At 38.1% G+C, this 25,765-nt stretch overlaps 1 protein-coding gene across 2 annotated transcripts in view; it reads right to left on the reverse strand.

Annotated features, from left to right (window-relative positions):
• Window positions 1-491: 491 nt before the first annotated feature.
• The window catches only part of ATAD1 (ATPase family AAA domain containing 1), a 46,460-nt gene continuing 21,186 nt past the window's right edge, over window positions 492-25,765 (reverse strand). For both annotated transcript variants that reach the window (XM_075534777.1, XM_075534776.1), the window contains exons 5-10: window positions 23,606-23,806; window positions 22,729-22,835; window positions 13,100-13,189; window positions 9,976-10,026; window positions 3,898-4,031; window positions 492-2,354 (exon numbers count right to left, since the gene is read on the reverse strand). In XM_075534777.1, the coding sequence (XP_075390892.1) occupies window positions 2,234-2,354; window positions 3,898-4,031; window positions 9,976-10,026; window positions 13,100-13,189; window positions 22,729-22,835; window positions 23,606-23,806 (704 nt within the window). In that variant the 3' untranslated portion in view covers window positions 492-2,233. The remainder of the gene's footprint in view (window positions 2,355-3,897; window positions 4,032-9,975; window positions 10,027-13,099; window positions 13,190-22,728; window positions 22,836-23,605; window positions 23,807-25,765) is intronic.

The following is a 25,765-nucleotide window of genomic DNA, read 5'->3' on the forward strand; positions in this document are numbered from 1 at the left end:
ACCCTCGTCACTTGATCGACGGCTCACGGAGGTTGGGTCACTAATAAATGGCTAGTAAGCAGGAAGCCTGGATTTAGATCCCGGCAGTTTGAGTCTAGATTCAGGACCCAAGGTGAAACACCTCAGAGCCCAGAATAGAGTCGTATAAATAAAATATATAGCCACAGAAAGCTAAGCTACCACGGTATCAAATAAAGGTTCTTTAAAATCATATAATAAAATTTTCCGCAATACTTTACAGCCTAAAGTTGCCTTGAGGAATCATGATGGCTCATCAGTATTATTTCTCTAGCGTCCGTTGATAGCTAAATCCATGATAAATTTAGTAACGAACACTATTATTCTAAATTTGAGAGATGGTAAACAGAAAGGTCACAAGAGTGACACATCAACCTTATTTTCAAGCAACACATTATCAGATTATAAACCCCAAAATACACAAGGTTTTAAGTAACCGAAAAGACCAAGAAGTGGAGGTTAAAAAAAAAAAATCAATAAAGGACCCCTTTATTTCTCACTTAAAAATAACAATACAGATGGAGACAACTTTTTGGGGGTATCGGCTTGTGTTCTGCTTTAACATTTTCCATCCTCTTCACAAGTTTTCATTACGGGCTGTCTGTTATCCAAGTGTCCTCCTGTACCTCACCACTCGAGTACAAGGGACGACGAGACTGTCTACCATGTCCTTGTGACTCACGAATCCGTGACTCACGAATACATACTGAGTTTTCAAAGAAATCTAGTGAAATATACGGCGCATCTGTTCTTGTAATTTGGAAGGCACCTCAAGATTGAACTGTGCCTCATGCTGTCTCTTTGTCAATAACAGAACGTGGCTAACAGAATTTCAGACCAAAAAAAATGCGTATGTAGTTTACATGGGATCAACTGACCATAGACACAAGATGAGAACTGTGATGTATATAGTTCTATTTAACTAGGGAACAATGTTTAAGGAAAAAAATGTTAAATTTCAGAGGGAGTATGTTTAGCACATTTAGTAATCTCTAAAACCCACTGCTATCCATTCCGAGGCAGGCCAACCTTACGTCCCTGTGGGCTGCCAAGGACCAAGTCTTTCTGGAAGCAGAAAGCGTCATCTTGCTCCCTCAGAGAAACTGGCGGGGTCGAACTGCTGCCCTTTCAATCACAAGCCCAACATGCAACCTACTCCGCCACCAGGGCTCCACATTTACTCAGAACTACTTGTTTTAAACTATCATTTCATTTCTAAAGACCTAATTATATTTGATCGTGATGAAAGAAAATACAATTTTAGAATAACATAAAAACCAGGGGTACAACAGAACTGAAGGCAGACATCACATACATATGGGACAAATGACACTGAGTTTTTCTCAAAACAATTCTTTTAAAAAGGTTTTAAGTCCATTTTAAAAATTGAAAGTCGAGGAGGAGGACAAAAAAGAAAAAAAAATTGAAAGTTATCTCTGCTGACGGCGCCTGTTTTGAGAAAGATGTGAAGTCAGCACTGCTTTCACTGGCTGCTTTCACTGAGCAAGTATTTTTACTCGCTTTATCTTGACAGTCAATCATCGAGTTACATCTAAATATTTGAGTCAGATGTGCCTGACTGGTTATTCAAGAGCAGACAAAGAATCCCTTAAATTAAAAAAAATTTTAAAAAGGTTCAAGCAAATGATAACCAGGAAAATGGCTGAATCACTGTACCTTTCAGACATAACCTTACATCTTAAGTTATCTTAGTTTGGCTATTTACTATTTGGTACTTTCGATTCAGAGGTTGGGAGTAAAAAAATGTTTCTGTATTCAAAGCTATCTACATAATGTCAATATAAAATGTGTGACTATATACAGTTAACACACACACACACACACAAACACACCTATGAATCTAGGAACCAGCATTAAGGACATCCCCATTTCTCACTGATGGCCCATGACTTCTTTATTACTTTAAGACCAGCTTAGATGCTACAAGGCTGCCACAGCACATGGCTAGAGGGCGCACACACAAGCACACACACTCAGACTATAGTAAATTGTTCCACCTCATGATTTCTGACAAGTAGTAACACCTTTTATATATCAGCTATAGCTCAATAACTTAGAATCCACAGTAAAAAACCAGTGTCATACACATTGAACTTCCTCATTGCTCAAAGAGCACGTTTCCTCCCATTCTAAATCTACTAAGAACAGGGCACACCAAACTTGACCACACCAACTGTACAAATGAGCTTTACTCTTAATCTAAACAAACATGCGTCAAAACATTCTGAAATGCCGCATCCTTCGACTTCTTCATCTTCTCAATTGCCCGATGCAGGTCTTGCTGTTGCACGGGCCGAATTTCATCTTCATCGTGGCTGAAAGGCAAACACCCCCAACAAGATAAGTAAATAACTCTAGTATACTAACATACCATCTCACTGAAATTCTGAAATGTGTAGCAAAAATAATAATTCTCCCTCGATTGTACAAAGGGTTTAACAAGGAAGACTTCTCCTCATGCCTGAGTCCTAAGACAGTCACAACAAACCCCAAGAGAACACCAATTCCCAGGCACTGCCTATGCACGCCCACGTCTTAAGGAGCCCCAGTGATGGCTCAGATTTGGCTCCAACTCAAAAGACCCGAAGTTCTAACTAACCCAGTGGAGTCACAGCAAGAGAAAATACTCCAAGATCCCTTTCTGTAATGGGGCAGTCTTACTCTGCCATGTAGGGTCACACTGTGAGCCAAAACCCTTGATGGAGCACAAGAAGATCACACACAGGCCAAATGGCTGGCTATAAACATTACACTTGTGTTAACCAAATCAAACACTTCACACCAACAATGTACAGAACAGTGCCCTGTGGTAAAAATGTTATATAACAGTGTATTCATCTATCCTTATGGGAATGTAAGTCCAGTCTCAAGGAATCAAGTTATTCCCTAAAACCTGGTACCAAAAATGATCATTCCTAGGTATATATCCATGTTCATGTTTAGCTTTCAATTAATGGACAATGAAATTCCTAACTACTAAAAATCAACTAATTCAAGTCTCTCCTGCTTTAATGATGTAAAAAGAAAACCCTAGTGTGTCTCTTTTATAATTTATAGATAGAAAAATGAGTTATGACAACCTAAATTGATTAAACTAGATTTTTCAGATTGAAAGAAAATTTCCAGGGTGTTGAGGTACAGAATAGCAGGACTCTGCATTAACAGAGTAATTTACTTGTATAATTTTTTTTTTTGTACACAGGTTATATCTCCTATTCAACTTATCTGCAAGAATAAAAACCTTTGGAAGGTTGATTATCCCAGCTACTGAGGTAAAAAAATACTTCCAGTTTTGCTAGAACTACTGAATTAAATCTGGTAACAAATAAATGGCGGGAAGCTCTCCATGCAAGGAGATCCTAACTACAGAGTCCATGGCTACTGGCGGACAGCAGTGCCTGCCTGCAAACCGTCCGTCCAGTGAGCCCATGGGCAGAGGGCTGCTGGATTTGCAGCGCTGAAAAATGTTATCTTTCTAAATACATTACTACTAACAAGTAGAAGCCTGTCTGGTCTCTTTCCGTTTAGAAATGTAAGTTCTGGTGGACAATGCACTCGTTGCCATATAAAATTGAGAGAAGCCTGTTTTCCTAGTACAGGTGGGCAAATGGAGGTCTCTGTCCCAGCTTCCTGCAACACTCTGTATGGATTATCAGCAGAAATTCTGCTTTCATGTCTCCCTCTGTATCACAGGCCATGTCCCATTCTCAAATGCCAATAAACAAATTTAGTTGAGAAGACTGCTAACTCTCAGTCACCCTGCTAATTCTGTTATTTCTATAAGCAGGGTGACTGACTACGAAGAAGCGAAATGCAAGAATCCAAGCTGAAAGTCCTCAGGAGGGTTTAAACACTCACCTTTCTTCAGGTGCAGTGTTGACGTATTCCCTGACGCAGAGGAGGGCAGCGTCTCGGCACATCTCTTTTAAATCACTTCCCGAAAACCCATCTGTCTCTTGGGCAACTTCTAACAGGTCTACATGCCTATCCACCTTAAACAAATAGAAAGCACGCTTTAAGAACCAACAAACAAGGAGGGGGAAGGGGATAATCTGGGGCGGTCAGCATTTATCACTGCAAAACCCCACTCAATGGGATTGAGCAACAGGATTGGATGTGAATGGGTATACTGGATTGTGTACAATAGGGAGAAAAAAACTACTGTAAGGAAAAATAATAACAAGGGATCCTGGGGGTAGGATGGAGAGGGAGGGGAAATAGGGGAGCGGCTATCAAGGAGCCCAAGAAGAAAGAAAATGGGCTGAAACGGATTGTGATAGCATTAGTACTTCACTGCTTGGAATATTATGCTATCTGTAAGAGCTCCCAATAAAATGACTAATTAATAAAACAAAAGATATTTGCAAAGGATCCTTCCATTTAGAATTAAAGAAAGTTAAGGGTTTTATAACAGTGTGTGAAGGAAAATATTAAACAAAAGTTTCCATTCTGTAATTTCAATTTTCATTACTTGTCATGACAGATATGAAAATAGGTCTCATTAGATGTGGTAGGACAGAGAGGAACAGGCATCTACTGTTGGGTTTTCGCCAGAGCCTCAGAGTAGACAATTTCCGATAACATAGTAAACTTGACCTGCCTTGGTCAGAGCTTTTGTAAGAGCAACACTGTGCATATCCCGGCCTTAGTCCCATTCCCACTTCTAATAGTCTCACCTGCACTGTAATGAACTGATCTGCCATCAATTATGATTGTGCGACAGGTTACTTTTACTTGGTATTCCAGGTCTGACATAGCCTAGTTTCTGTGAACCCTGGGACACCGTTATAGTCGTGTGCTGGTAATCTCCCTTACTGGAGAATTTGCCTTTGTCCTGTCTAAGATTTAGTAAATGTGTCCAAAGCCCATACTTGTTAACTATCTCCTATGCCAGATGATGTGTATCAATTCAGGTTAGTTAGTAGAAGGGAAGAAAAAGCTCCCTCCATAATACAATTACCCCTCACTTTTTGAAAGGCTGTTTTACATCATTTTGCTTTTTACAAAAGACCGACATTAGCACCTGTCTTTTGCTGATTGAAATAAGACTACAGATGATTTATTTTGTAAAAATCAAAAGCAGCGTTCAAACATTTGTAGTGAGACATTCAAAAGGCAGCAGGTACCACCGCCACACCACCAGCAGCCTACTGAAGTCAGGCCAATCTCACCCGCCCCCACCAACAACAATGCATACACTTCATTCCTACTTTTTACTGTGTATTTACTGTGTCATTCTGAATTTCCCAAATGTTAGTGTTCTTTAAAGTTTTTTTTTTTAATGTGTTACCTGTCAGGAGTTAGTAGGCTTTTTATGTCTTGGAATGCTCACTCATTTTTCACATGTAAATTAGCGGTAACTATACTTCATGTTACACCACTTCAACGTACAAAAGGTTTCATTGGGACCTACTTTCAGATAGAGGGGGAAAATGTGTACTTGTATAGAGCATAAATTTTACTAAAACTAATTCTTTTTTATACACAACTATAAGCCCAAGCCACTACATTAGCTCTTTTAAATAAGTCATGTTAAGAGCTATCACTCATCAATAAATGGTTATAACAGAGCAAAGCATGTAATCATTCTTTAAAAGCTTCATTCCTTTCGTGGCAGAAAACACAAAATAAAATTCATCATACAAAACCTGTATTCTGCTTAGACATTTATAATAATGGTGTGCTCGTTGTTTAAATAAGTGTGCGTGCTACTTGCTTGTAGCAGCTTTTAACAAAATCATACTAATTTATTTCAGAATCTAGTGAAAGAACAGCATGCCTTCAGCACATAAATGGAAGCTAGTGGGAAATGAGGGATTCCCATGTTCAGCAGCTATTAAGAGGACATTCATATTTGCATCATAAAACTGGTTAGAGACTAATATTTTGTGCTTTCATGAAGAATAAACTAAAGAATGCTAAAAAGTCCCTGCACCCATGACCAATGCAATTCTAAAAGATTTACCAAAGACACTATTGTTTTAAAAAAGAAAAAATGAACATTAAAATCAAGGTTTAAGTTAGACATGAATAATTTACATTTGAATGTAAAACTGTAATAGCCCAAGTACAGCTATCTTATTCAAGAGTTTGAATTTCATCATTTATACATTTATCACCCATGTGTGTCCCTGATATCATAGATATCTACCCTAGATCAGAGCCAACAGAAAACCACAAACCGCTGAGTTAATTCTGGCTCACCGTCCCTGTTAAGAGAGAGGAGAGCTGGGGGCCTCCAAGACTGCAGTTCTATGGGAGCAGAGGCCTCATTTCTCACCCTCAGAACAGCTGATGGTTTCAGAAGGCTGACTTTGCAGTTAGCAGCTCAAAGGGAAACATACTGTGTCATCAGGGCCCTTTGCATGAGACCACATATGTGGTTCAGAATGGTACACTCTTTCAGCTGTGCGATACAATCAACATGCAAACATCCCATTAGCTGGCATGCTTCTGCAAAATTATCAGCAATTGCCTTCTAACAGCTGTTAAATATATTTACATAAACACAAAAAGTCAGTGTGCTAATTTCTCATCTAGGACAGAAGCCCTTAGCCTAGAATCTATGAAAGATTTTAGAAATTTCTCAGAAATTGAACCCTACAAAATCACATTTGTATGTGGTTTCCTTGGGAGGGTTATACATCTTTTATCTGACACTTAAGGGGCCTATGATCCCTGCCTCTCATTTAACAACTACTCATTTAATCTCCATAATTTGCTAATCTTTAAACTTTTCCAAGTGGCAAATATCTTCCTTTTATATATTAAAAATCATTAGACCACTCAAGAATGGCACTAAGAAGACAGAAGCAACCAGAAACATATGCATTTTTGGACAGAAATTCACCTTAAAAATGTTTTGATTCTCTTAAAGTTAATTTATAAACTGATTATGATCCACCTAAAACATTAATGTTTGCTTTATGATGAATAATCCAAAGTGACTCTACAATTCAGAGGGAAATATGAACAAAAATCATGAGGAAAGCTGGGGACACACCATAAGGGATGGTTTGTCCTGCACGATATTAAAAAGCCTCAAGAATTAAAACGTGGAGCTGGTGTGTACAGACACACAACTAATGTCCTGAATACAAAGTATAAAAATACAACCACTCTCTAGGAGAATTGAACACAGGGAGCCAGGGACTAATCAGGTATTCAAAATGTTAACTTGTACCTGCTACCCCCCTGCCTTCTACTTTCATCTTGTTACTAATGTGTACTAAGTACAATGTTGTCATGTGCATTTTGCTGAGGCGGCCATTCTCATGCCAAATCCCAAATCAAAGACTGAATTCACAAAGACATGGATAGTAAGAGGTAGTAATAATGAAAATTAAAAAGAAAAAAAACATCACCACCAATTTACAAGGGAGTTATTGTGGAACAAAACTTCACTGTAAGTCAGGGGCTACCAGTATGCGACATACATGGCCTCTATTCAGCAAAGAAAGATGGTCTGTTCCATGAATGGTATGGGACAACTGGGTATCTCCACGGAGAAACAAAAGCAAAGTTGGATTCATATCATGCATCCAGACTAATCAGAGATATCAATGATTTACACAGAAAATGGCAGAGGAGTTATAGAAATGAAAAAATAAAATTCTACTTAATAAGTCACTCTGCTTCCCTTTCCCTTTAACCTACACCTGCTTCTCATTTACTCTCTGGATTCGCGCGCATTTTTGATGGGGAAAATCCAGACAAACAACCTGACTTCTTTACTATACAATTGAAAGAAAAGGAAGAACGGAGGTTAAGGAGAAGCCTATAATTTAAGAAATTAAATGATACTTTAAAAATTGCAATGTGTGAATTTTACACAGATCCTGCATGAAATGATTTTTTTTAAAAACCTTTAGGAAACCCTGACTGTTCAAGGAAAATAAGAATTACTATTATAATTATGGTACACGAATATTAAAACCGAATACAGGTTTTTGTTGGTGGTGGTGTTTTGTGTTGTTGTTACAGATACGATGGACACGACAGGAAGAGAGAAGTGGTGAGTACAGCAAGAACAGGATTTGCAACGGGGCTAACAGGCGTTCAGAAAAGGAAATCGTAAAAAGGCAAAGATCCCTCTCTGTGCTTTCCCAGTTTAGCCAGCACAGTCAAATAGCAAGATAACAGGTTAGGGATAGAGAGGAATATCATGTTATTCAAATAGATGTGGTTTCTGATTTGGGTGAAAAACAAGAGCTTAGAATCTATAGAAAAGGAATGAAAAATACCTTGTGAATTTAGTAATAAAGGTTGTAACAGGGAAAAAAGCATGAAATCAAAACGACACACTGAAAACAAAACTTTAAGCCATATAACAGTTAAAGGGCAAATACCCTTATTACACAGAGGGGACTATAGGGTGACTACAGCTTGGGACATAATGTCCCCTCACTGGAACATACTTTGACAGAGGACAATACTGGGGACACACAGCAGAGAGTGAGTCCAGTCTGACAACCACTCCCCCCCGCCAGGGGGGCGAACCAAGAAGGGAACCTAACAGGTCAGCAACGGGAGCAAAGCAAAGCCACAAAGCTCCTGGGGAGCTCTCAACATCTAGCTGAGAGGAATTACAAAGAGGAAGAAGGATGAGTGTGATGGTGGGACAGGAGGGAGGTAAAAGGAAACAGAGAAAAGATCTAGGAAGCAAAGCTATGGATAGAGGAATAACATAGGTGTGCACTTATGTAAATATATTAATTCGTAAAAAGAGGTATTGGCATAGGTACTTATATTTATATGATAATACATGGAGGAAGTGGATAGACTTCAGGCCTCTGTTCAAACCCTCCACCAGGAGGGTCCGGGGGAAGGTGGGGGGAGAAGGGGAGGAAAGGGCAACCGATCACACTAATGGACACATAACCCCCACTCCCATCCCGAGGGGGACGAACAACAGAAATGTGGGCGAAGGTTGACAGTGGTTGGCATAAGATATGAAAATAATAATTTATCAAGGGTCATGGGGCTGGGGTGGGGAGAAGAGCTGATACCAAGGGCTCAAATAGAAAGTAAATATTTAGAAAATGACAATGGCAACTTAAGTACAAATATGCTTGATACAAATGATGTATGGATTGTTATAAGAGCCCCCAGTAAAATCATCTTTAAAAAGGAAGTATCATGGCTTGGGTCAGACACATCTTTTTTACAACACTTTAAAGAGGTCTTATACATATTTACCCAATGCAATGTCTCTTGCATTGTAACTTATGAATTTTCTTAATAAGCTCTTTAATAATGAATGTTGTCTGTGAATTCTGTATCATCACTGCATTAGATATTAGAACCCAGAGAAGTGAACCAGAGAACATGAATAGGACAGCACAACTACTTACCATGCATACCGCATACACTCGTACATAAGCCGAGTTCCCAGCACAGTTTTAATGCAGTTTTTGTGGTAAAATTAGGTGCCTCGGCTGATATTCGGGGTGGCTTATACTAGAGTTATACAGTACTTTAACTTTTGAACCATGTGATGACCTTGTCTACAGAAAAACTTAAAAACAAAGGCTATTGATTATTTTGTTTCACTTCTTGTTAAATCTATATTAATTATTTCTTGAAATATCTATATATATTATTTCTTGAAATAATATTACAATCCAATTTTTAAAAAACTCCAAATAGTAAAACACTTCTATTTAAAATCAATCTTTTATATAACCTGCGTAGTTTTAAACAGCTAAGAGATGACAGTTTTTTTAAAACTGAAAGGTTATCTCTTAATTACTTCTTAATTACTTCAAATATACCAGTATACCACAGTTACTGAATTATATGAGTAATAAAGAGTTTTACAGTATTTTAGGTGATGTTCACAGCTACGATATTCTCAGGTTTTCTTTTACTCTTCTAAAATGATCTATGGACATAAGCATGTTTATAGGATGAAGGAAAATGTAATTTTCCACTTACATTTTCATTTTTCAAGATCAGTTTCAAGATTGCTTCTCTCTGTTTCAGAGCCTAAAACCAAGATAATTTTCAGTTAGCAATAAAAAAAGAAAAAAGGCATCAACTACTTTACCTAGTGTTCCTTCCTTTCCAATTGTAACCTGGCTAAAGCAAGTCTTGATTCTAGACTAAACTACAGCTGTCAGCAGGAACAGCATTCTCTCACTCTCTATTCCAGTGCCTCACACGGCGACTGGCAATGAACGACTTCAATGTTTCCTGGGTAAATTAATGTCTATGAATATAACACCTTTCTGCTAAAGCTTGGCAAATCTCTTTCAAAATTTAAGGAAGCTTCTAAAAACTCACAACCACCATAACATTTTATCAATAATTAGAAGAGATGGTAATAATTCCCCTCACAAGTCCATCTACTTCGACATATAACTTTCATGTTCACTAATTTATATCTGTAAATTTTCACTTGGTGCTATTAGTGTTATGTGCCTATAGATATATATGCTTTTGTTCCCCCAGTGATGCCTCAAATTATTACACCAGAGAAAAGAAACGTTAACTCCATTTATAGAATATCTTATACATCCAGACAGTGTAAGTGCTTTTAAAAATCATCATGGCTTGACTCATTCCTATTCCCATAAATATTGACAAAGCAGGGTTAATTACAGAATATCAAATAAAATTATCTGAAAAGCCAAACCAAGACAAACCTCCCGCACTTCAATGCGACAATCAACAGCAAGCGTTAATTTGTTACACTAGCACCAATAGCTACCATTTGTTGATAAAGTAAATGTTTACTTTGGAGGAATTTTCATGTAGCCATACAGCATAATTATGTAACAAAAAAAATTATCTCACAATGAGCACTGTTTGCATTTTGACTAAAAATAGAAAGGGGGCTAAAATTTTCTGTTTCTATGGTGTCCAAATTCACTGGCACTGAGTGGATTCAGACCAGTATTTTGACCATATATAGCTTTTCCTAGACTCTTTACAGGTGCCGACCATCTCATCCTTCTCCCGAAGAGGAACTGGTGGGTTTGAATTGCTCACCGTGCGGTTAGCAGTCCAGTGTCTAACCCAGAGTGCCACCAAGGTACAGTTTCTATGGTAACCACAACTTACACCCCATTTGCTATCTCATACAATTAACACCTTAAACTTACATCTTTAATGAATGCTACTTTCCATACGGCTGTATCCGCCTGTTTTCTTCTGCCATACAAAAAGTATGTTTCCTACTGGACCACTAGCAAAGACTATCAGTTATCACTGTTAAAACTTAAATGAAAAAGAAAAAAGTTCTCATGGATTATAAAATAAAATCCACATAGTTTATCTAAACTTGGCTGCAGCCTCCTCTCCATCTACTTGTCTCAGGGTGCTAAAAAGTCTACTAGAGTTTTGCCACTGAGCATTTGTTTCTGCAGACGAGAAAGCCCTCCTAAGCCCTTCCTTTCCTCATGTGCCCACATGTCTAACCAGCCCGGATCAAGGGCGGCTGGCTGGGTTCTGTAAATCTCTCTGATTCCTTACATGGAAGCAAGTCTCACCATCACTCAGGGGCTCACAGTTCTTTAAACATCCCTTTTTAAAGCACACTCACTTTTTGTGTATCTATCTTCCCAGCGACAGATTTCTATTAGGATAGGGGCATGTACCATTCACCAAAGGTTAGCGGTAGCTGCCACATAGATGCTAATAACTATGACTTATAGGACATAATTTTATAGCTTCCCATATTAAACTAAAAGATATCCTCATTGATTTATCAGTTCAATTTTCAAATAGAGTGGTAATTTTATGCAGATTGTAAATCTGCACGAGAATGGCAAAGTAAAAACTCCTGTACATGATCATACATGGCTGTATGGAGTCCATCGTGCATGACTCAAGCAGGCCTTTTCCTCTTCATCTGAACGTAACAAACCTTACCATTTGAGATTCTGTGAAAAAATTCCAAGGTAGCAATAGTCTATATCCATCTACTTGGGGGTGCTTAATTTTTTAATGGGAATGCTAGAAAGGAGCCAACGCCTTCCTAAGTTGAAGTATAATATCCTATTGACATTGGACATTGATTCAGCTTCAACACATGGGGAATGTTATGTGCAACAGAAGGAAGCCCTGCCAAGCTCTGTGCTAGCACGTTAAATCATCACTGCGGCTACTGTGTCAATCCATCTCACCAGAGGTCTTTCATGCCGTCTACTTCACCAAGTATGATACCACTCACCAGGGAATGATGACATTCCCAAAGCAAGTCCATCTTTCTTATGCTGCAATCCACAGGGCTGTCATTAAGTAATTCTCAGAAGCAGATCATCAAGCCAAGTCTTTTCCTAGTGTCTTAGTCTAGAGCAGCGGCTCTCCACCTTCCTCACGCCACAACCCTTTCATACAGTTCCTCATGTGGTGCTGACCCCCAACCAGAACATGATTGTCATGGCTACTTCATCACTGGAATTTTGCTACTATTATGAATCGGGCGATCCCTGTGAAAGTGGTTGCCACCCACAGGTTGAGAAGCGCTGGTCTAGATGCTCCCCTGGAACTGACGCACTTGGGGGAGGGGGAGCAGTTGCAACACACAGCTTTCAGCACCACAGCAAGACAACCACCACAGTACAACAAAGCGACAAGTCAGCTTTGTATTTGAAGTGATAGCTAATAACTCCTATCACAGGGAAGATGTTAACCAAATGGTCTGTCATTTCCAATTAAGCCTTCAGAGCAGAATAATCCTACAAGTTCATTCCCTTAATTTTATTCTATGCTAAACCCAAAACAATAATTTAGATTTTCTTATATAACTTATTATACCCTAATCACTAAAAACACTAGACTAATTTGAGGTAAATAAAAACATCCAAGAGTCATATATGGCACATAGCAATGATCTTAGGGGTAAAAAAAGGAGAAAGGTAAAGAAGAGTACAAAAGACAAAGAAGCAAATGATTATGGTCCTTGTCTTCTTTCTTCTCTGCCTGTCCCAAAGACTATAAAATTAGTATGACCAGGAAAACAACAAGTACCAACATCCCCTTCTTGGTATCACAATCAAAGACCACTATACATGCTACAATTTAGCTGTTCATTATATCAATGAACACCACCTACCGGTTGATTGATATGAAATCTTGTAGGCATTCTCCTCATGATAGCTGAGTCAAGGTCCTGAGGACGATTAGTGGCTCCCATCACAATGACCTAAATACACAGAGAGTACACACCATAGTAAATTCAACACTGGTTTTCCTTATGTTCACTATTCCTAAAAAGAATAAGCATATGTGGCTTGAAAGAAATCTGTAAGAAGTCTGCCTTTAATCCAGTATTACTCAAATCTAAATTTAAAGTAAATATAAGTTAACCCTAAATAATGTCAAGATTACCAAAACTGGGAAAATTGATCCATTTCACTGGACACCTAGTGATTAAATATAAGTATAACTGCAAGTATAATTACTAAAAAAACAAAAACAAACTTTAATGATTTTAAAACTAATGGATTTTGTACAAAATATAAATGCTTAATGAATATACACCAAATGACTAAAAACCATTTATACTAAGGTTGCAGGTTTGAGCAACACTACTAAAATTGATTTTACCTCTAGGTTTCACATTGACACTCTTTCACTATAAGCACTTCAGTTACTCAGTAACTGAAATAAAACCTCAAACGATGCAACTTTGGGGGAGCGGGGAGGGAGGGAAAAAAAGGAGGAGCTGATGCCAAGGGCTTAAGTGGAGAGCAAATGCTTTGAAAATGATGAGGGCAATAAATGTACAGATGTACTTTACACAATTGATGTATGTATGGATTGTGATAAGCGTTGTATGAATCCCTAGTAAAACGTTTAAAAAAACAATCCAACTTTAAGCGAGGGCAACAAAGTAAAAGAAAACATCAATATGCTGAGAAAGATTTACAAAGTCAGCCCTTCCATGTCTGTAATTTAGTCATAAAAAATACCATGACAACAAGCATCCATTTTAAAAATCAAAACCAGTAAACACAAAGATAAAACTTGCTAATTTCTGCAAGACTTCAATATCAGTTGTCAATATTCTATTATGACCTAAAAAAAAGCATGCATCTGGTATCCAAATGAAATTTATTGATATTCTATGTAAACTTAAAACTCTTCAATATCAGTACATTTTAACCCAAGAAATCTTGGATTTCTGAAGTAATCTCAAATATAACTCCAAAAAATGCTACAATATCTACCAAATCTTATATCCTAGTTCTACTCTTTACATTTAATGCTACACAAGAGCCTCAGAGCCAGGTCACTTTCAGTAACTGTGGGAGACTGCCACCTAGAGGGAAAAACTATCAATTGGGAAACGTCAGTTCAGTAATACAGGGCAACTGCACCCCTTTCCACTCCACCCTCCTGGAATTGCCATTCTCACAACTGGTCCTGAAGAGATCATCTGTCCTGGATTCCCTGTGTTTCCAGTTCCTATCTGTACCAGTGGACATCCTCTGGTCTAGCCAGATTTGTAAGGTAGATCTGCGATCATGATAGTGGGGTGGGAGGACAGGAAGCATTTAGGAAGTAGAGGAAAGTTGTATGTTTCATCGTTGCTACATCGCACCCTGACTAACTCGAATGACTCACCTATTTTTATTGACTTTCCATAAAGCTATAAAATTGATTTTTAAAGAAAAAACTACTATCATATATGAAACAAACCAAATGTTAAGACTAATCAAATGAAATAAGTGCTAAAGACAAAAAATGAGTATAAATTATTACATTTTTTAGATAAAGTCTATTCATCATTAACAGAGATGCAGTGATACAAGAACTGAGTGCACAAAGTCACAAAAGCTACTCTGGGCTTGAGGCGGTATAAGAACAATAACAGAATATGAAAAGCTAGAAAAGGGCCAAGAATTCCAAGTATATGTAGTACAATAGGGCACTAATGAATATGAACAGGATAACTGCAGCTAAGAAAATTCAAGAGTGACTGAAAACACTTGCAGTTTCAGTGAAAGAAATGTTAAGGAGTGCGTTTAAGGCACCAAACCCAACAACCTTCACATATACACTGGCGCTTCCTTTCCCATGCACTGCTTCAAACACTTCATGTGTGAGAATAAGTAAAGAAGCACTGCTACTAGGACTCCAGCTCATACATGTACATACTGATTCCAAAGGAAACGCTTAAACATGCTGCTGTGACCAGTGATGGCGGCAGCCAAGCTCTCGCAATTCTTGATTTGTCTTATTTAGTGTCCTCAAAAAGAGCATCCAATTCAAAGCAGTGACCTGAGGGAATCTAGTTAAAATCAAGGCAAGAAGTCAGTTTGTGAGATTTATGGCAAATGGTTTTTAAGATTCCAAAGGGGTCATGACAGATATTCCCGAAGTTCACAGGATAATCATGGGGGCTTCTGATAAGCATGTTTTAAGAAAATTAAAAACTGCTTTGGTTAGAAAAAGGCCAGGAAAATTGTGCTAAGAAATTTTTTATATTTAAAACAACGTGTCTGCTCATTCTTTTGGAAAACCTATCCCATCCTTCCTACAGCTCCGAATCTTGGCCTTTCAAGATTTCCTGTTGTGCCAAGTGGGAAACCGAGGACCGGGAAGAGCGTGTATGTGGGCAAATTCTTTGTGAGTTGGAGATGTGTACCAGTCACATTCTTATAATTAAAAACAATCCCCACAATATCCTCCCATAAAAGTGCTACCTTAAAGTTACCTCTTACAAGCATGTGGCTGATTGCTATCTGGTGAGCACCTTTATCTATAGGCGGTTGCTCCCCCAGCTCAGGGGACAGTCACTCCCCCATCCCTATTCCTCCAATGAACTCAGGGATTAAGATATTGTCCACTTTGTTATGTATGTGGTTACCTGTAATTAGTGGGGCTTGCATACCCTAAGACTATGTAAATTGGTAGAATACATTCTCTCTCTCTTTCTGACCTGGTTCCTGATACCAAGGAGGTGATCACCCCAAAACTTTTTGTCTGCCTCTTAATTTCTTCCCTTCAATTACACAACCATCCCTTAGGACCCAACTGGATGTGGGCTGGATCCCACAGAGCCGAAAGAAAAGATTTTTAAGGCCCTTGAGGATACCAACAGTGCCAATTTGATATGGGTAAAGAGAAGAGCATGGAATTCTTTAAGGAAAGGTTAGAGATGAAAACACTGCCTCCGAGTATATAGACCTAGATGGAGGATATATTTTTAAAAACTGTCATTTTGATAATGATGTTAATAAAGGTTGCTTGGATTTCATAAAATACTTTATGATTGAATCTAATTAAATCAAATTATTAATTCACTAATTTATTCAGTGCAGATGAGCTCAAATTAAAAATGGAAAGCAGTACTTATTATTTAATAGCTGGGCAACAAAATTAACACATCTCTTAGGCATCAGTTGAGTAAGTCAGAGCTTGTTAAACCTTTAACACAAAATACGAAGATAAACTTTTTAATAAGTTTGACAGCAAACATAATTTGATCTGAACTTATGTCTCAACAACTTTAAGAATATACCAAGGGTTCAAGTAGAAAGAAAATGTTTTGAGAATAATGATGGCAACAAATGCACAAATGTGCTTGACACAATGGAGGTATGTATGCATTGTGATAAGAATTGTACGAGCCCCCAATAAAATGATTTAGAAAAAGAAAAAAGAAATTTAAAATGATATGACATATGGATTCAATTCCAACTAATAATAATAAAAAACAAGTTTAAAATAATAACCCAAAACGTCTATTTATTATTATTATAAAATAATAATAAATAACCTTCACATCTTTCCAGATGAAAAGCACATCGTCAGCTACTTGGTGTCTACTACTGGTGACAGGTTTAATCGGGCTACTCTCCATCTCTGTTCTCCACACCAAGTCACATTTGTAAGAAAGTGCTAACGTACGTGGCTCTACCCGCAGTCACACAACTTTAGAAAAAGGTGTTTGCCTCCTAAGAAAAGTATGCATCAAACTATTCATTCAAATTAATAGTGAATTTTAACTCCCTCAACCAAAGGTTAAAAAAATGTTACTCAACTTTAATAAAAAAGGGGAGAAATTTTCATTTGTTTCCTCAAATCAAAATGAGTCAATGAAAACAGTAACTGCTGTTAGTGTAACAAGGAATAATGTTCTAAAAACTCAGCTCTTAATGTGTGCTCTATCAAAATTATGTTGTGGAACTCTGGTTAGGTGTCGCTGATACATACTTCACCCAATTACCTCTATTTTGTACACTATAAACAGCTTGTGGTAGTAACAATAATCTGGTGTCAATTCGAGGATTAAGAGTGTAGGGGTGGAGTCTAATCTGTCAATCAGGATATAGCCAATGAGGCCTCCTATGTGGGCATGACCTTCTCCTGAGGATTCTGGGAACTCCTGTTATTTCCTACTTGGAGGCAGGAGACTCTCACTCTCTCTGCGAGACAGTCCTGTGTAGAAGGCACATGGAGAGAGGCTGACGGAGCCAGAGCTGAGCCACGTGGAGACCCCTGCCAGTGCTGAGATGCTTACACCGCCACTGGATCCACAAGAGCTTCCACCCATTGGCCTGTGAGCTTCCTACATTTGGCATCATTACATGTGTTGTGAGAGTCTGAAGAGGACTTTATAGACTGTTATCATACATATGGGCTATTATCAGACTTTTGGACTTGATCTGGGATGTTTTCTCAATATTCAATTGCTCTCATATATAAACCTCTTTCTTATACACAAGTGTCTATGAATGTTTCTCTAATCTATCCAGACTAACACACAGATGAACACTACATCCTGGATATAGTACTTACATGTAACCTGAAGCTACTCTTCTATTATGCTTTCTTGTCTAACCAATCAATAAAAGCTTAAGACAACTTTCACTTACAATGAGACTACACTCTGATAAAAGCGATATAGAAAGACATGTTATGACATGTTCTTAATTTCCTCCTTGAAAGTGATATGGTTCAGACTTTTGATTTCATACAATGTGGTGGACTTAAGATATTCTTAAACCTTACTGTAAACATTAAACAAACAATAAAACACCTCAAGCAAATTAATTAACAAGTCTGCAAAAAAAAAAAAGTTAAAAACCAACCAAAAAAAGGTAAAAATAAATACTATATTGGTGCCAGCAGAGAACCTTTGGTAAAATTCAGGTGGACAAGCAAAGGTGGAAGTGACCACATACACTGACCCATGTTCAGAGAGTTGCGTGTGCACTGGATATCTTACAGGTTAGCGTGCTTGATGAGATCACCCTACATATAACCAGGAGTTATATTCTCTGGCCCTGTGAACAATGGTGAAATCTTAGAAAACCCATTCACTAGAGGCAGGCTTAATATCTAGAATAGAGATGTAAATATGAGCAAACACAAGCGCGTGCACACACACGTGCACCTCTTGAGAAATATTTTGGGATTTCAAGGTTCGTAACTAGTAAACCTGGATCTTGGGTCTGAATCTATTTGTTTTAGGGGGAAAATATGGCAGAAGGCAACTGCAAAATTTCTTTAGCACAAATGACCTGCAACTTAGGCACCAAATAATTCTACTACTTATGAGGGGCTTCCAAGAGTTTGTTGGAAAGCTAAAGTTAAAAGACAACGAAACTTCCTGTGAATTTCTGAAGCCCCTTGAATAATCTGGCAGGCACTTTGTAAGCATGTGACTTGCATTCGGTCCTTAAGACTGCACAATTCTTCAGTGGGTTTCATTCTTTCTCCTTTCGATATCAGTCCCACGACAAGAAGCACTGACAGCGGCTGCAGGATTGAGCGCAAACATTACAACGGAAAGGATGGCACAAGCCTGGGTGGGGTTTTGTTCTATAGCATAGAGGATTGCCATGAGTCAGAGACAACTCGATGGTACCTGATAAATGAACTGTCTGAATTAGTTCAATAGGAATGAGTTTGGTTTGTGATTTCTCTGTAAATATTATCCCTGCTATACAGCTATAGAATGATTATATCCACTAGCCAAGGTTAATGCAGCTAATGGAGGCCAAAGTTCTGGTTTTAATTCAAATGGAAACCTGAGGAATGTGCAAGAGTCCATCAAAAACGGCTGAGACCCCTAACAAAGGCCTATCACTTGGTCAACTGCTAAGTGGCTGGAAGAGTCCCTGAGATGGTTGCCCAAGTGAAATCTTGAACTCAGACCCGAAGAAACACCTAGAAGTCACATTTAGTCAAGTAACAGATGGGACTACAAAATAGACCACTCTCAATCCTAAGTTTTCTACTCTCTTAAACAATCAACTACATGGGACTAAACAAGTCATCCTATCCCCCAAAGCAACAATAAGAAGACAAAGAAGGCCAGGGAAACCTGCTCTAGAAAAGCATAAAACACAGACTGGAAATGAGAAGGCTGATACACTAGAACTTCAACCAAATTACAGAAAAAAATGTCTAAAACTTGTCAAATTGGACCCTAACTTGATGTGTAAGCTTTCATCTAACACAATAAAATATACTTTAAAATATGGCCTGACAGACTTGGAAAGAATCTTAGTTTCTAGTATCAAAAAAGTATAACTGAAAGACGGTAAATGAAAAAGTAAACAGCAAAGAAGATCCAACTGAACTTTGATTTGACTTGCAAAATAAAGGTACAGAAATTACCTAGAATATAACACAGAGAGACAGAAATTATGTTCTTTTAAAGTTAAAAGACATGGACTATAAAGGTACATTCAAATGGCAATCTATAAAGACACACTATATGAAAAGGAAAAGCAATTATTTAAAGAAATATTGATTCTCAATACATTGTTAAAAATAGATTACAAAACAGAAAGTATCGCTACAGCTAAAAATAACAAATGAACTTTCTCACCACTTTTCCATGAGATCTAAGGAGTTGATTCATGAAAATAACTAGAGGGTGGAAGTGGTGTGGGATCCTAGGATTTCCTTTCTCAATAGATGACAAATGCCCCCAACAAATACGCAAGATGAAATACCTTCTTTTCCTTTAAAATATCTTACTTACCTGGCACATAAGTGGAATAATCAGAGGACAAGAACTAATTGAAAGTAGGAACCAAGGAGATAGAATGGAGCCAATTTGCTCTTTAGGAGCATATTCCAAATCCAGGGAACTTGGCTTTGGTTTCTAAAGCCTTCCAGGGGAAGAGACAATTCTAAGGATAAAGACTGCTTTGTGTTCAACTAAAAGGCTAAATGGAGGGCTTAGTGTAAGGGAGAACGAATGTGGACAGATTCCCTCCATCACCACCAAGGGCCTGCACAGACAACTAACTGCCTGTCTTATGTTACCTTGGTGTTGGGGGAGGTAATCTCCTCCGAAAATACCCTTGTTGGCTCTCCAGGTGTTTAGTCCAAATCTGCATTACTTTCAGCCAAGAATTTCATTTAAATTGGTCATGGCTTGGTAGTGCCCCTTAGTCACCTGGCAGAAACAAATACAAACCATTTTAGAGAAATCTATCTCCAACCCAGACCTCAGAGAATTTCTTTTCTCAGAAACTGATAGATAAAAGGAGGGAAGTAGGAGGCAAAAATAAACTACTCAATTAAAGGGAACATTATCTGAATCTCTTTTAAAAAATAAACAAACACCAATCTGATGGTTGAAAACCCTTCCTTGGCGGTACCTCAGAACTCTTGACCTCTGGGACACGAACCACGTTTGGACACTAAGCAACTGTGAGGGTTGCCTTTCTTCCCTGAAGGGGGAGGCGGGTGTAAGGGGCACCACAGGTATGTTCTCAGGGAGATAAGCGTCAATAAAAAGAACACATGAAGGCTGAGGGCCTGGAAATATAAATTTCTGTGACTCCATTTTGAAGACCACTGGCCTAACAGACTCGGTGTTAAAGGTAAATGAAGGAGCTCAGTAAAGAGGAAGCGAGTGATCACAAGGGGTCATCAAGACTTACATTTTGTTAATTGCCCCAGTACTGAGAAAACTCCCAAAGCCTGTCAATGATAATGGCTTTTCATTGACATGTCAGAAAGTTATTGTCAATAGGAGAAAATAACATGTCTGCAACTCTTGCAACGTAGAGATGGTTTGCTTATTTTTGGAAGATAGAAATTTAATGTATGCCAAAAACAAATGGATCTACTTTTTATTAAAGGATAAATAACATGAGGAAATTGGGGCTTGGCAAAATTATGAGATCCCTTTTCAGACTGTTCAATTCTCTAGCTTATTTCCAGTTCTCTTCTAACACTGCCACTGAGTCCACTTCTACTCTTGGGGACACTATAAGACAGGGTAGGCCTGTCCCCACCAGTTCCAAGGTGCTACCTCTTAACAGAAGTAGAAAACCTCATCTTTCTCCTTCAGAGTAGCTGGTGTTTGAACTGCTGACCTTTCAGTTAGGTGCCCAACTCATAAGGCACTAAACTCTCATGGTTCTGTTATTCATAAACTGCTACACTGATGCCTCCATTCCCACGACTGTCCCCAGACACCTACATTTTAACACTTTCACAGGCATACATTGCCCAACCAACACTGTCAGTGTCTCAGTTTCCAGGAAGCCATGATCTCAATTGTATTATGTGCTAACACCTACTGGGGACCCGTGTAACCAAGAATCCAAAGTGGGTCTCACCTCACCAATTCTACCAGCCACAGTCCACTGGGACACATGTGTCTCACACCTATACGACCTCAAAAACACTTTTCTTCTTAAAGGGGGGGGGGCATTAAAACAAAAAACGTGCATGAGGTGCACACACAACAACCAATGAGCAGAAGTAGAGGATTTGAAAAACATCACTTAACTGAAGCCAAACTTAAATACGAAAATAACTGGACAGGGAGAATATCTAAGTGAATTGTAACTGTCCAATATGGACTACCATACATTCCTTGGAACACAGTTTGGGAAATGTATAAAGTGTAAAGACAGAAATAATTGTGAAATTGTGTGATGTATGTGTGTTTAAAGCTAAAAGATGTTATCTAGGTCATGGGTTCCCACACTTACTTGGCCTATTGCCCTCTTTTCAGAAGAAAAATTACTCAGCATTCCCATGGCCATTACAGACCTCTGTACTGCAGCGTGTCACCCAGGACAAAGTGTAGGTTTTGCAGTGCCCTGGAAAGATTCAGTGCTCCGTGAGTGGGCGATATCACCCACTTTGGGAAACACTGATTCAGGTGGTGAGATTTAGGATGGGGTTTTCCTGAATCTTGTGATTTTTCTACAGTAAATTGTACCAATAAGGTATTTCTTAAAAAGGACAATTAAACCATAAAGTGGTCAGGGAAAAGCCTTATGTTTTTATCCCTCCACCGGGATGGAGAAAGATAGGGAAGCACGAGCACATGTAATGGGCGAGAATGTGCATGTTGCAACAACCAGTGAAAACAGAGTCATAGAACAGAGGGTAACTGATCACAGCAAATTCAAGTAAGTGGCAAAAGAGTTAAGAGTAAGATTTAAAAAAGAAAATGCACATTTCCTTGTCTTTGCCATAATAGTTCCGTAATTCTGTGGAGAACCTTTCCCCTAGTTTTTCCCCTATTGCATTTGTTTAAAGCAGTTAGGTTATTAGTTATTAACGTTTTGTTAACATAAAACCTCTAAACGGATGAAATTTATACATATCACATTCTCTAAGATTTTCATCACTTAAGTGTCAAAGTATAAATAATTGTGAAAATTTGTGTAAAAAAAGCGTGCGAAGTAAGCGCCTATACTTTAGACTCAAGGCCACAACACAGAAATATGGAAGATTCCTTTCCTATACCTGGCAGCTGTGATCAGTGTCCAATCCGTCCCAGAGGCTCATAAACTGAGCTTTCATCATGGCTGTGGCTTCATGATCAGAACTTGAACGGTTCCGCAGGAAAGAATCTACGAGGCGCAAAAAAAAAAGAAAAGAAAAGAGAAGGAACTGTTTTAAATTATCTCAAATCATTTAAACAAACATAGAAACTATTAAAAATTACAAGGGAAAGGGCTTAATTATGTTTCTTCAGGAGATTATACTGATATCCTGAAATATTTTGAGTAAATGATTCAGTAAGCTAAATTACAATTTGTTATCTTGACTTCCCCAAATTACATTTGTCAACATACGTAAGAGAAGTAAAATACTTGGTATTGAGAGACTGGAAAATAATTACTACACTCAAGTATAAGCCGACCCGAATATCAACTGAAAGACCTAATTTTACCATGAAAACGGCATTAAAAATGTGCTGAAAATCTCCGTTTATACAAGAGTATATATGGCAAGTAGAACTTTGGGGAAAGGGTGTGAGACTAGGAGCTTCCCCTCACAACACAGGAACAGCTCACAGCACGCTGGAATGTAGGTTCTCTGCTTGATTCATACCCAACCCCAAACTCTCTGCCACTGAGCCGATTCTGCCTCACAGAGACCCTACTGAACAGCGTAGAACAGCTCCCTGTGACTTTCCCAGACTGTCCATATTGATGGGGGAAGGTCTCATTTTTCTCCCACAGAACAGCTGGTAGTTTCGAACTACTGTCCTTCTAATGAGGAGCCACTATGCCACCAAGGCTTGTTTTATTAACAGGGCTTATTAATTAAAATTAAATGTTTATCCAAATACGAACTTTAAAAATGCTATTTTAAAGTGATCACATAGAAAACATACCTATTTCATCTATAAAGATAATAGAGGGCTGTAACTTAATGGCAAGGGAGAAAACAGCAGCAGCCAATTTCTGAGATTCCCCATACCACTTATCAGTCAGTGTTGAAGGCTGCAGGTTAATAAATCGACAGCCTGCTTCTTTGGCTGTAGCCTTGGCAATCAATGTTTTACCACAGCCAGGAGGTCCATAGAGAAGAACACCTAGGAATAAACATGAAATGTGATGACATTATTACCTTTAAGAGACTGAGATGTTTGCTTTCATTTATGTGACAATCGCTATATCAATTCTACCTAGCTTAACATTTTCCCTAATAGTTGAGTGTGGTTTTATTAGTCTTTTTTTTAAAAAGCATAAACTATAGAATAATATGAAAAATATATACAAAGTAGTGCCCTACTTAAAATATATTTGAGTTTTGAGTTGTTTTTTTTTTTTTTTTAGTTTCCATGAACCTTATTTTTCACTGGTACCCTGTTAGTAATATAAACTGCAAATATGTTGTGGCACATAATTTACTGGTGTTGACATACGCATGCCAACCCCCAAAGAAAAACGTGTACAATTTATTAAAATATTGATTATAAAAGGCATTAATAATAAAAAAATTTAGGAGGATTCGACTTATATCAGAACCAACTTATGATACAGGAACAGAACCCCATTTTAAGTAAAAATATTTTGGAAATCCAACACATATAATGAAGAAAAAACATGGTTAATAGTTGTTTTCATGAATTAGTTAGAAAGGGAGGTTCTACATTTTAATGACATGTACATGGGAATTTACAGCTTTGTTATGCCTTTCCTTCCATGAGAAAAATTCAGTTCAACAAATACTATTATCAAAACTTACACTAGTCTATCAATGGTTGACAAAAATAATAGAATGCCCTTAACCTTCACAAGCTGTGAGTTAGGTTTACTGTGACAACCTGGTCAATAGGAACAAGTGGAATTCATCAGGTCAGTTTGATTGGAGAGCAAGGCTCTCTGATCAGACCAGTGTGCTGCTGCTTTAGCTAGTTTTCTGCCACAACCTGTGTGCTACACTACCTGTGGGCCACGCCCATCCATGAATCATATACCTAGCTAGAGCTTGAGGCTCCTTTGAGATTTGCTTCGCCATGCTGCTGGTCATACATCACTTCAGGCTGGTGGATGCTGTCACCTTGTATTACTTGAATTGAATAGGTATTCCAACTGGGCCTGCTTAGCTAACCTCCCCAGGTCCTGACTGCTGCTGACCCACCTTGCTGTTTGCTGCCTGTGGCAGACTGTCAGCCTTGCCTCAGGGAGGACCCCACTATCTGCTTCCTTGACTTGGGACCCAGCAATCCATATGAGTTGAAGGAATTCCAAAATATTAACTGTTCCACAAAAGTGAGTTGAACTGAGACCCCCCAGTACTGCTGTGTGGACTAATTAGCTGTTATATTCCTTATTGCTGTATAAACCCATTTATATATAAATACATATTTATATAAAACCATAAGTGTCCTGGTTTTTGTTTCTCTAGAGAACCCTGGCTAACACACAAGCTAATAGAGCAAGCACTTTGATTACCTTGGCTTTTGCTCAAAACCTAAGCTTTGGCCAAAAGGATATGTTTATTTTCAAAAAGATAATGAACTTAAAAAAAAAAAAGATAATGAACTTTACTTAAAAGGAACAGATTTTTTAAAAAAGGAACAGATATTACCAGACACTTCTGTTATAACAGCCAAGGAATAAAACTGTATTATTAATCTACAGCACTCACTGAAAAGTTTGCTTCCAAATACAAATTAAGGTACCTTTAATATACAAAGATTCTAAATAGGTTGGGGTCTTCAATAATCTCAGAATCATCAGTAACTGCTTTTCAACTAAAATGAAGTAGCATTTTACAAATCATAATACTAGAATTATGGCCCTGTGTATAAATAAATTATCTACATATGAAACTGAAAAAGAGTGACTTCATTCAGAGCTTCCTAACTGGTGTCTAGTTTCCACATACATGAGACAGATAAAAATACCACAGCTTGAATCAGACGCATCTCAGTCCTCAAAGGGACTTCTTTGCATACACACACACACACACACACACACACACACACAATTTCTGTTCACCCCTTTAAAGATTTGTTAGAACACCAACTATCATTATGTCTAAT

The sequence above is a fragment of the Tenrec ecaudatus genome, chromosome 16, assembly GCF_050624435.1.
Source record: "Tenrec ecaudatus isolate mTenEca1 chromosome 16, mTenEca1.hap1, whole genome shotgun sequence".
NCBI classification, from domain to species: domain Eukaryota; kingdom Metazoa; phylum Chordata; class Mammalia; order Afrosoricida; family Tenrecidae; genus Tenrec; species Tenrec ecaudatus.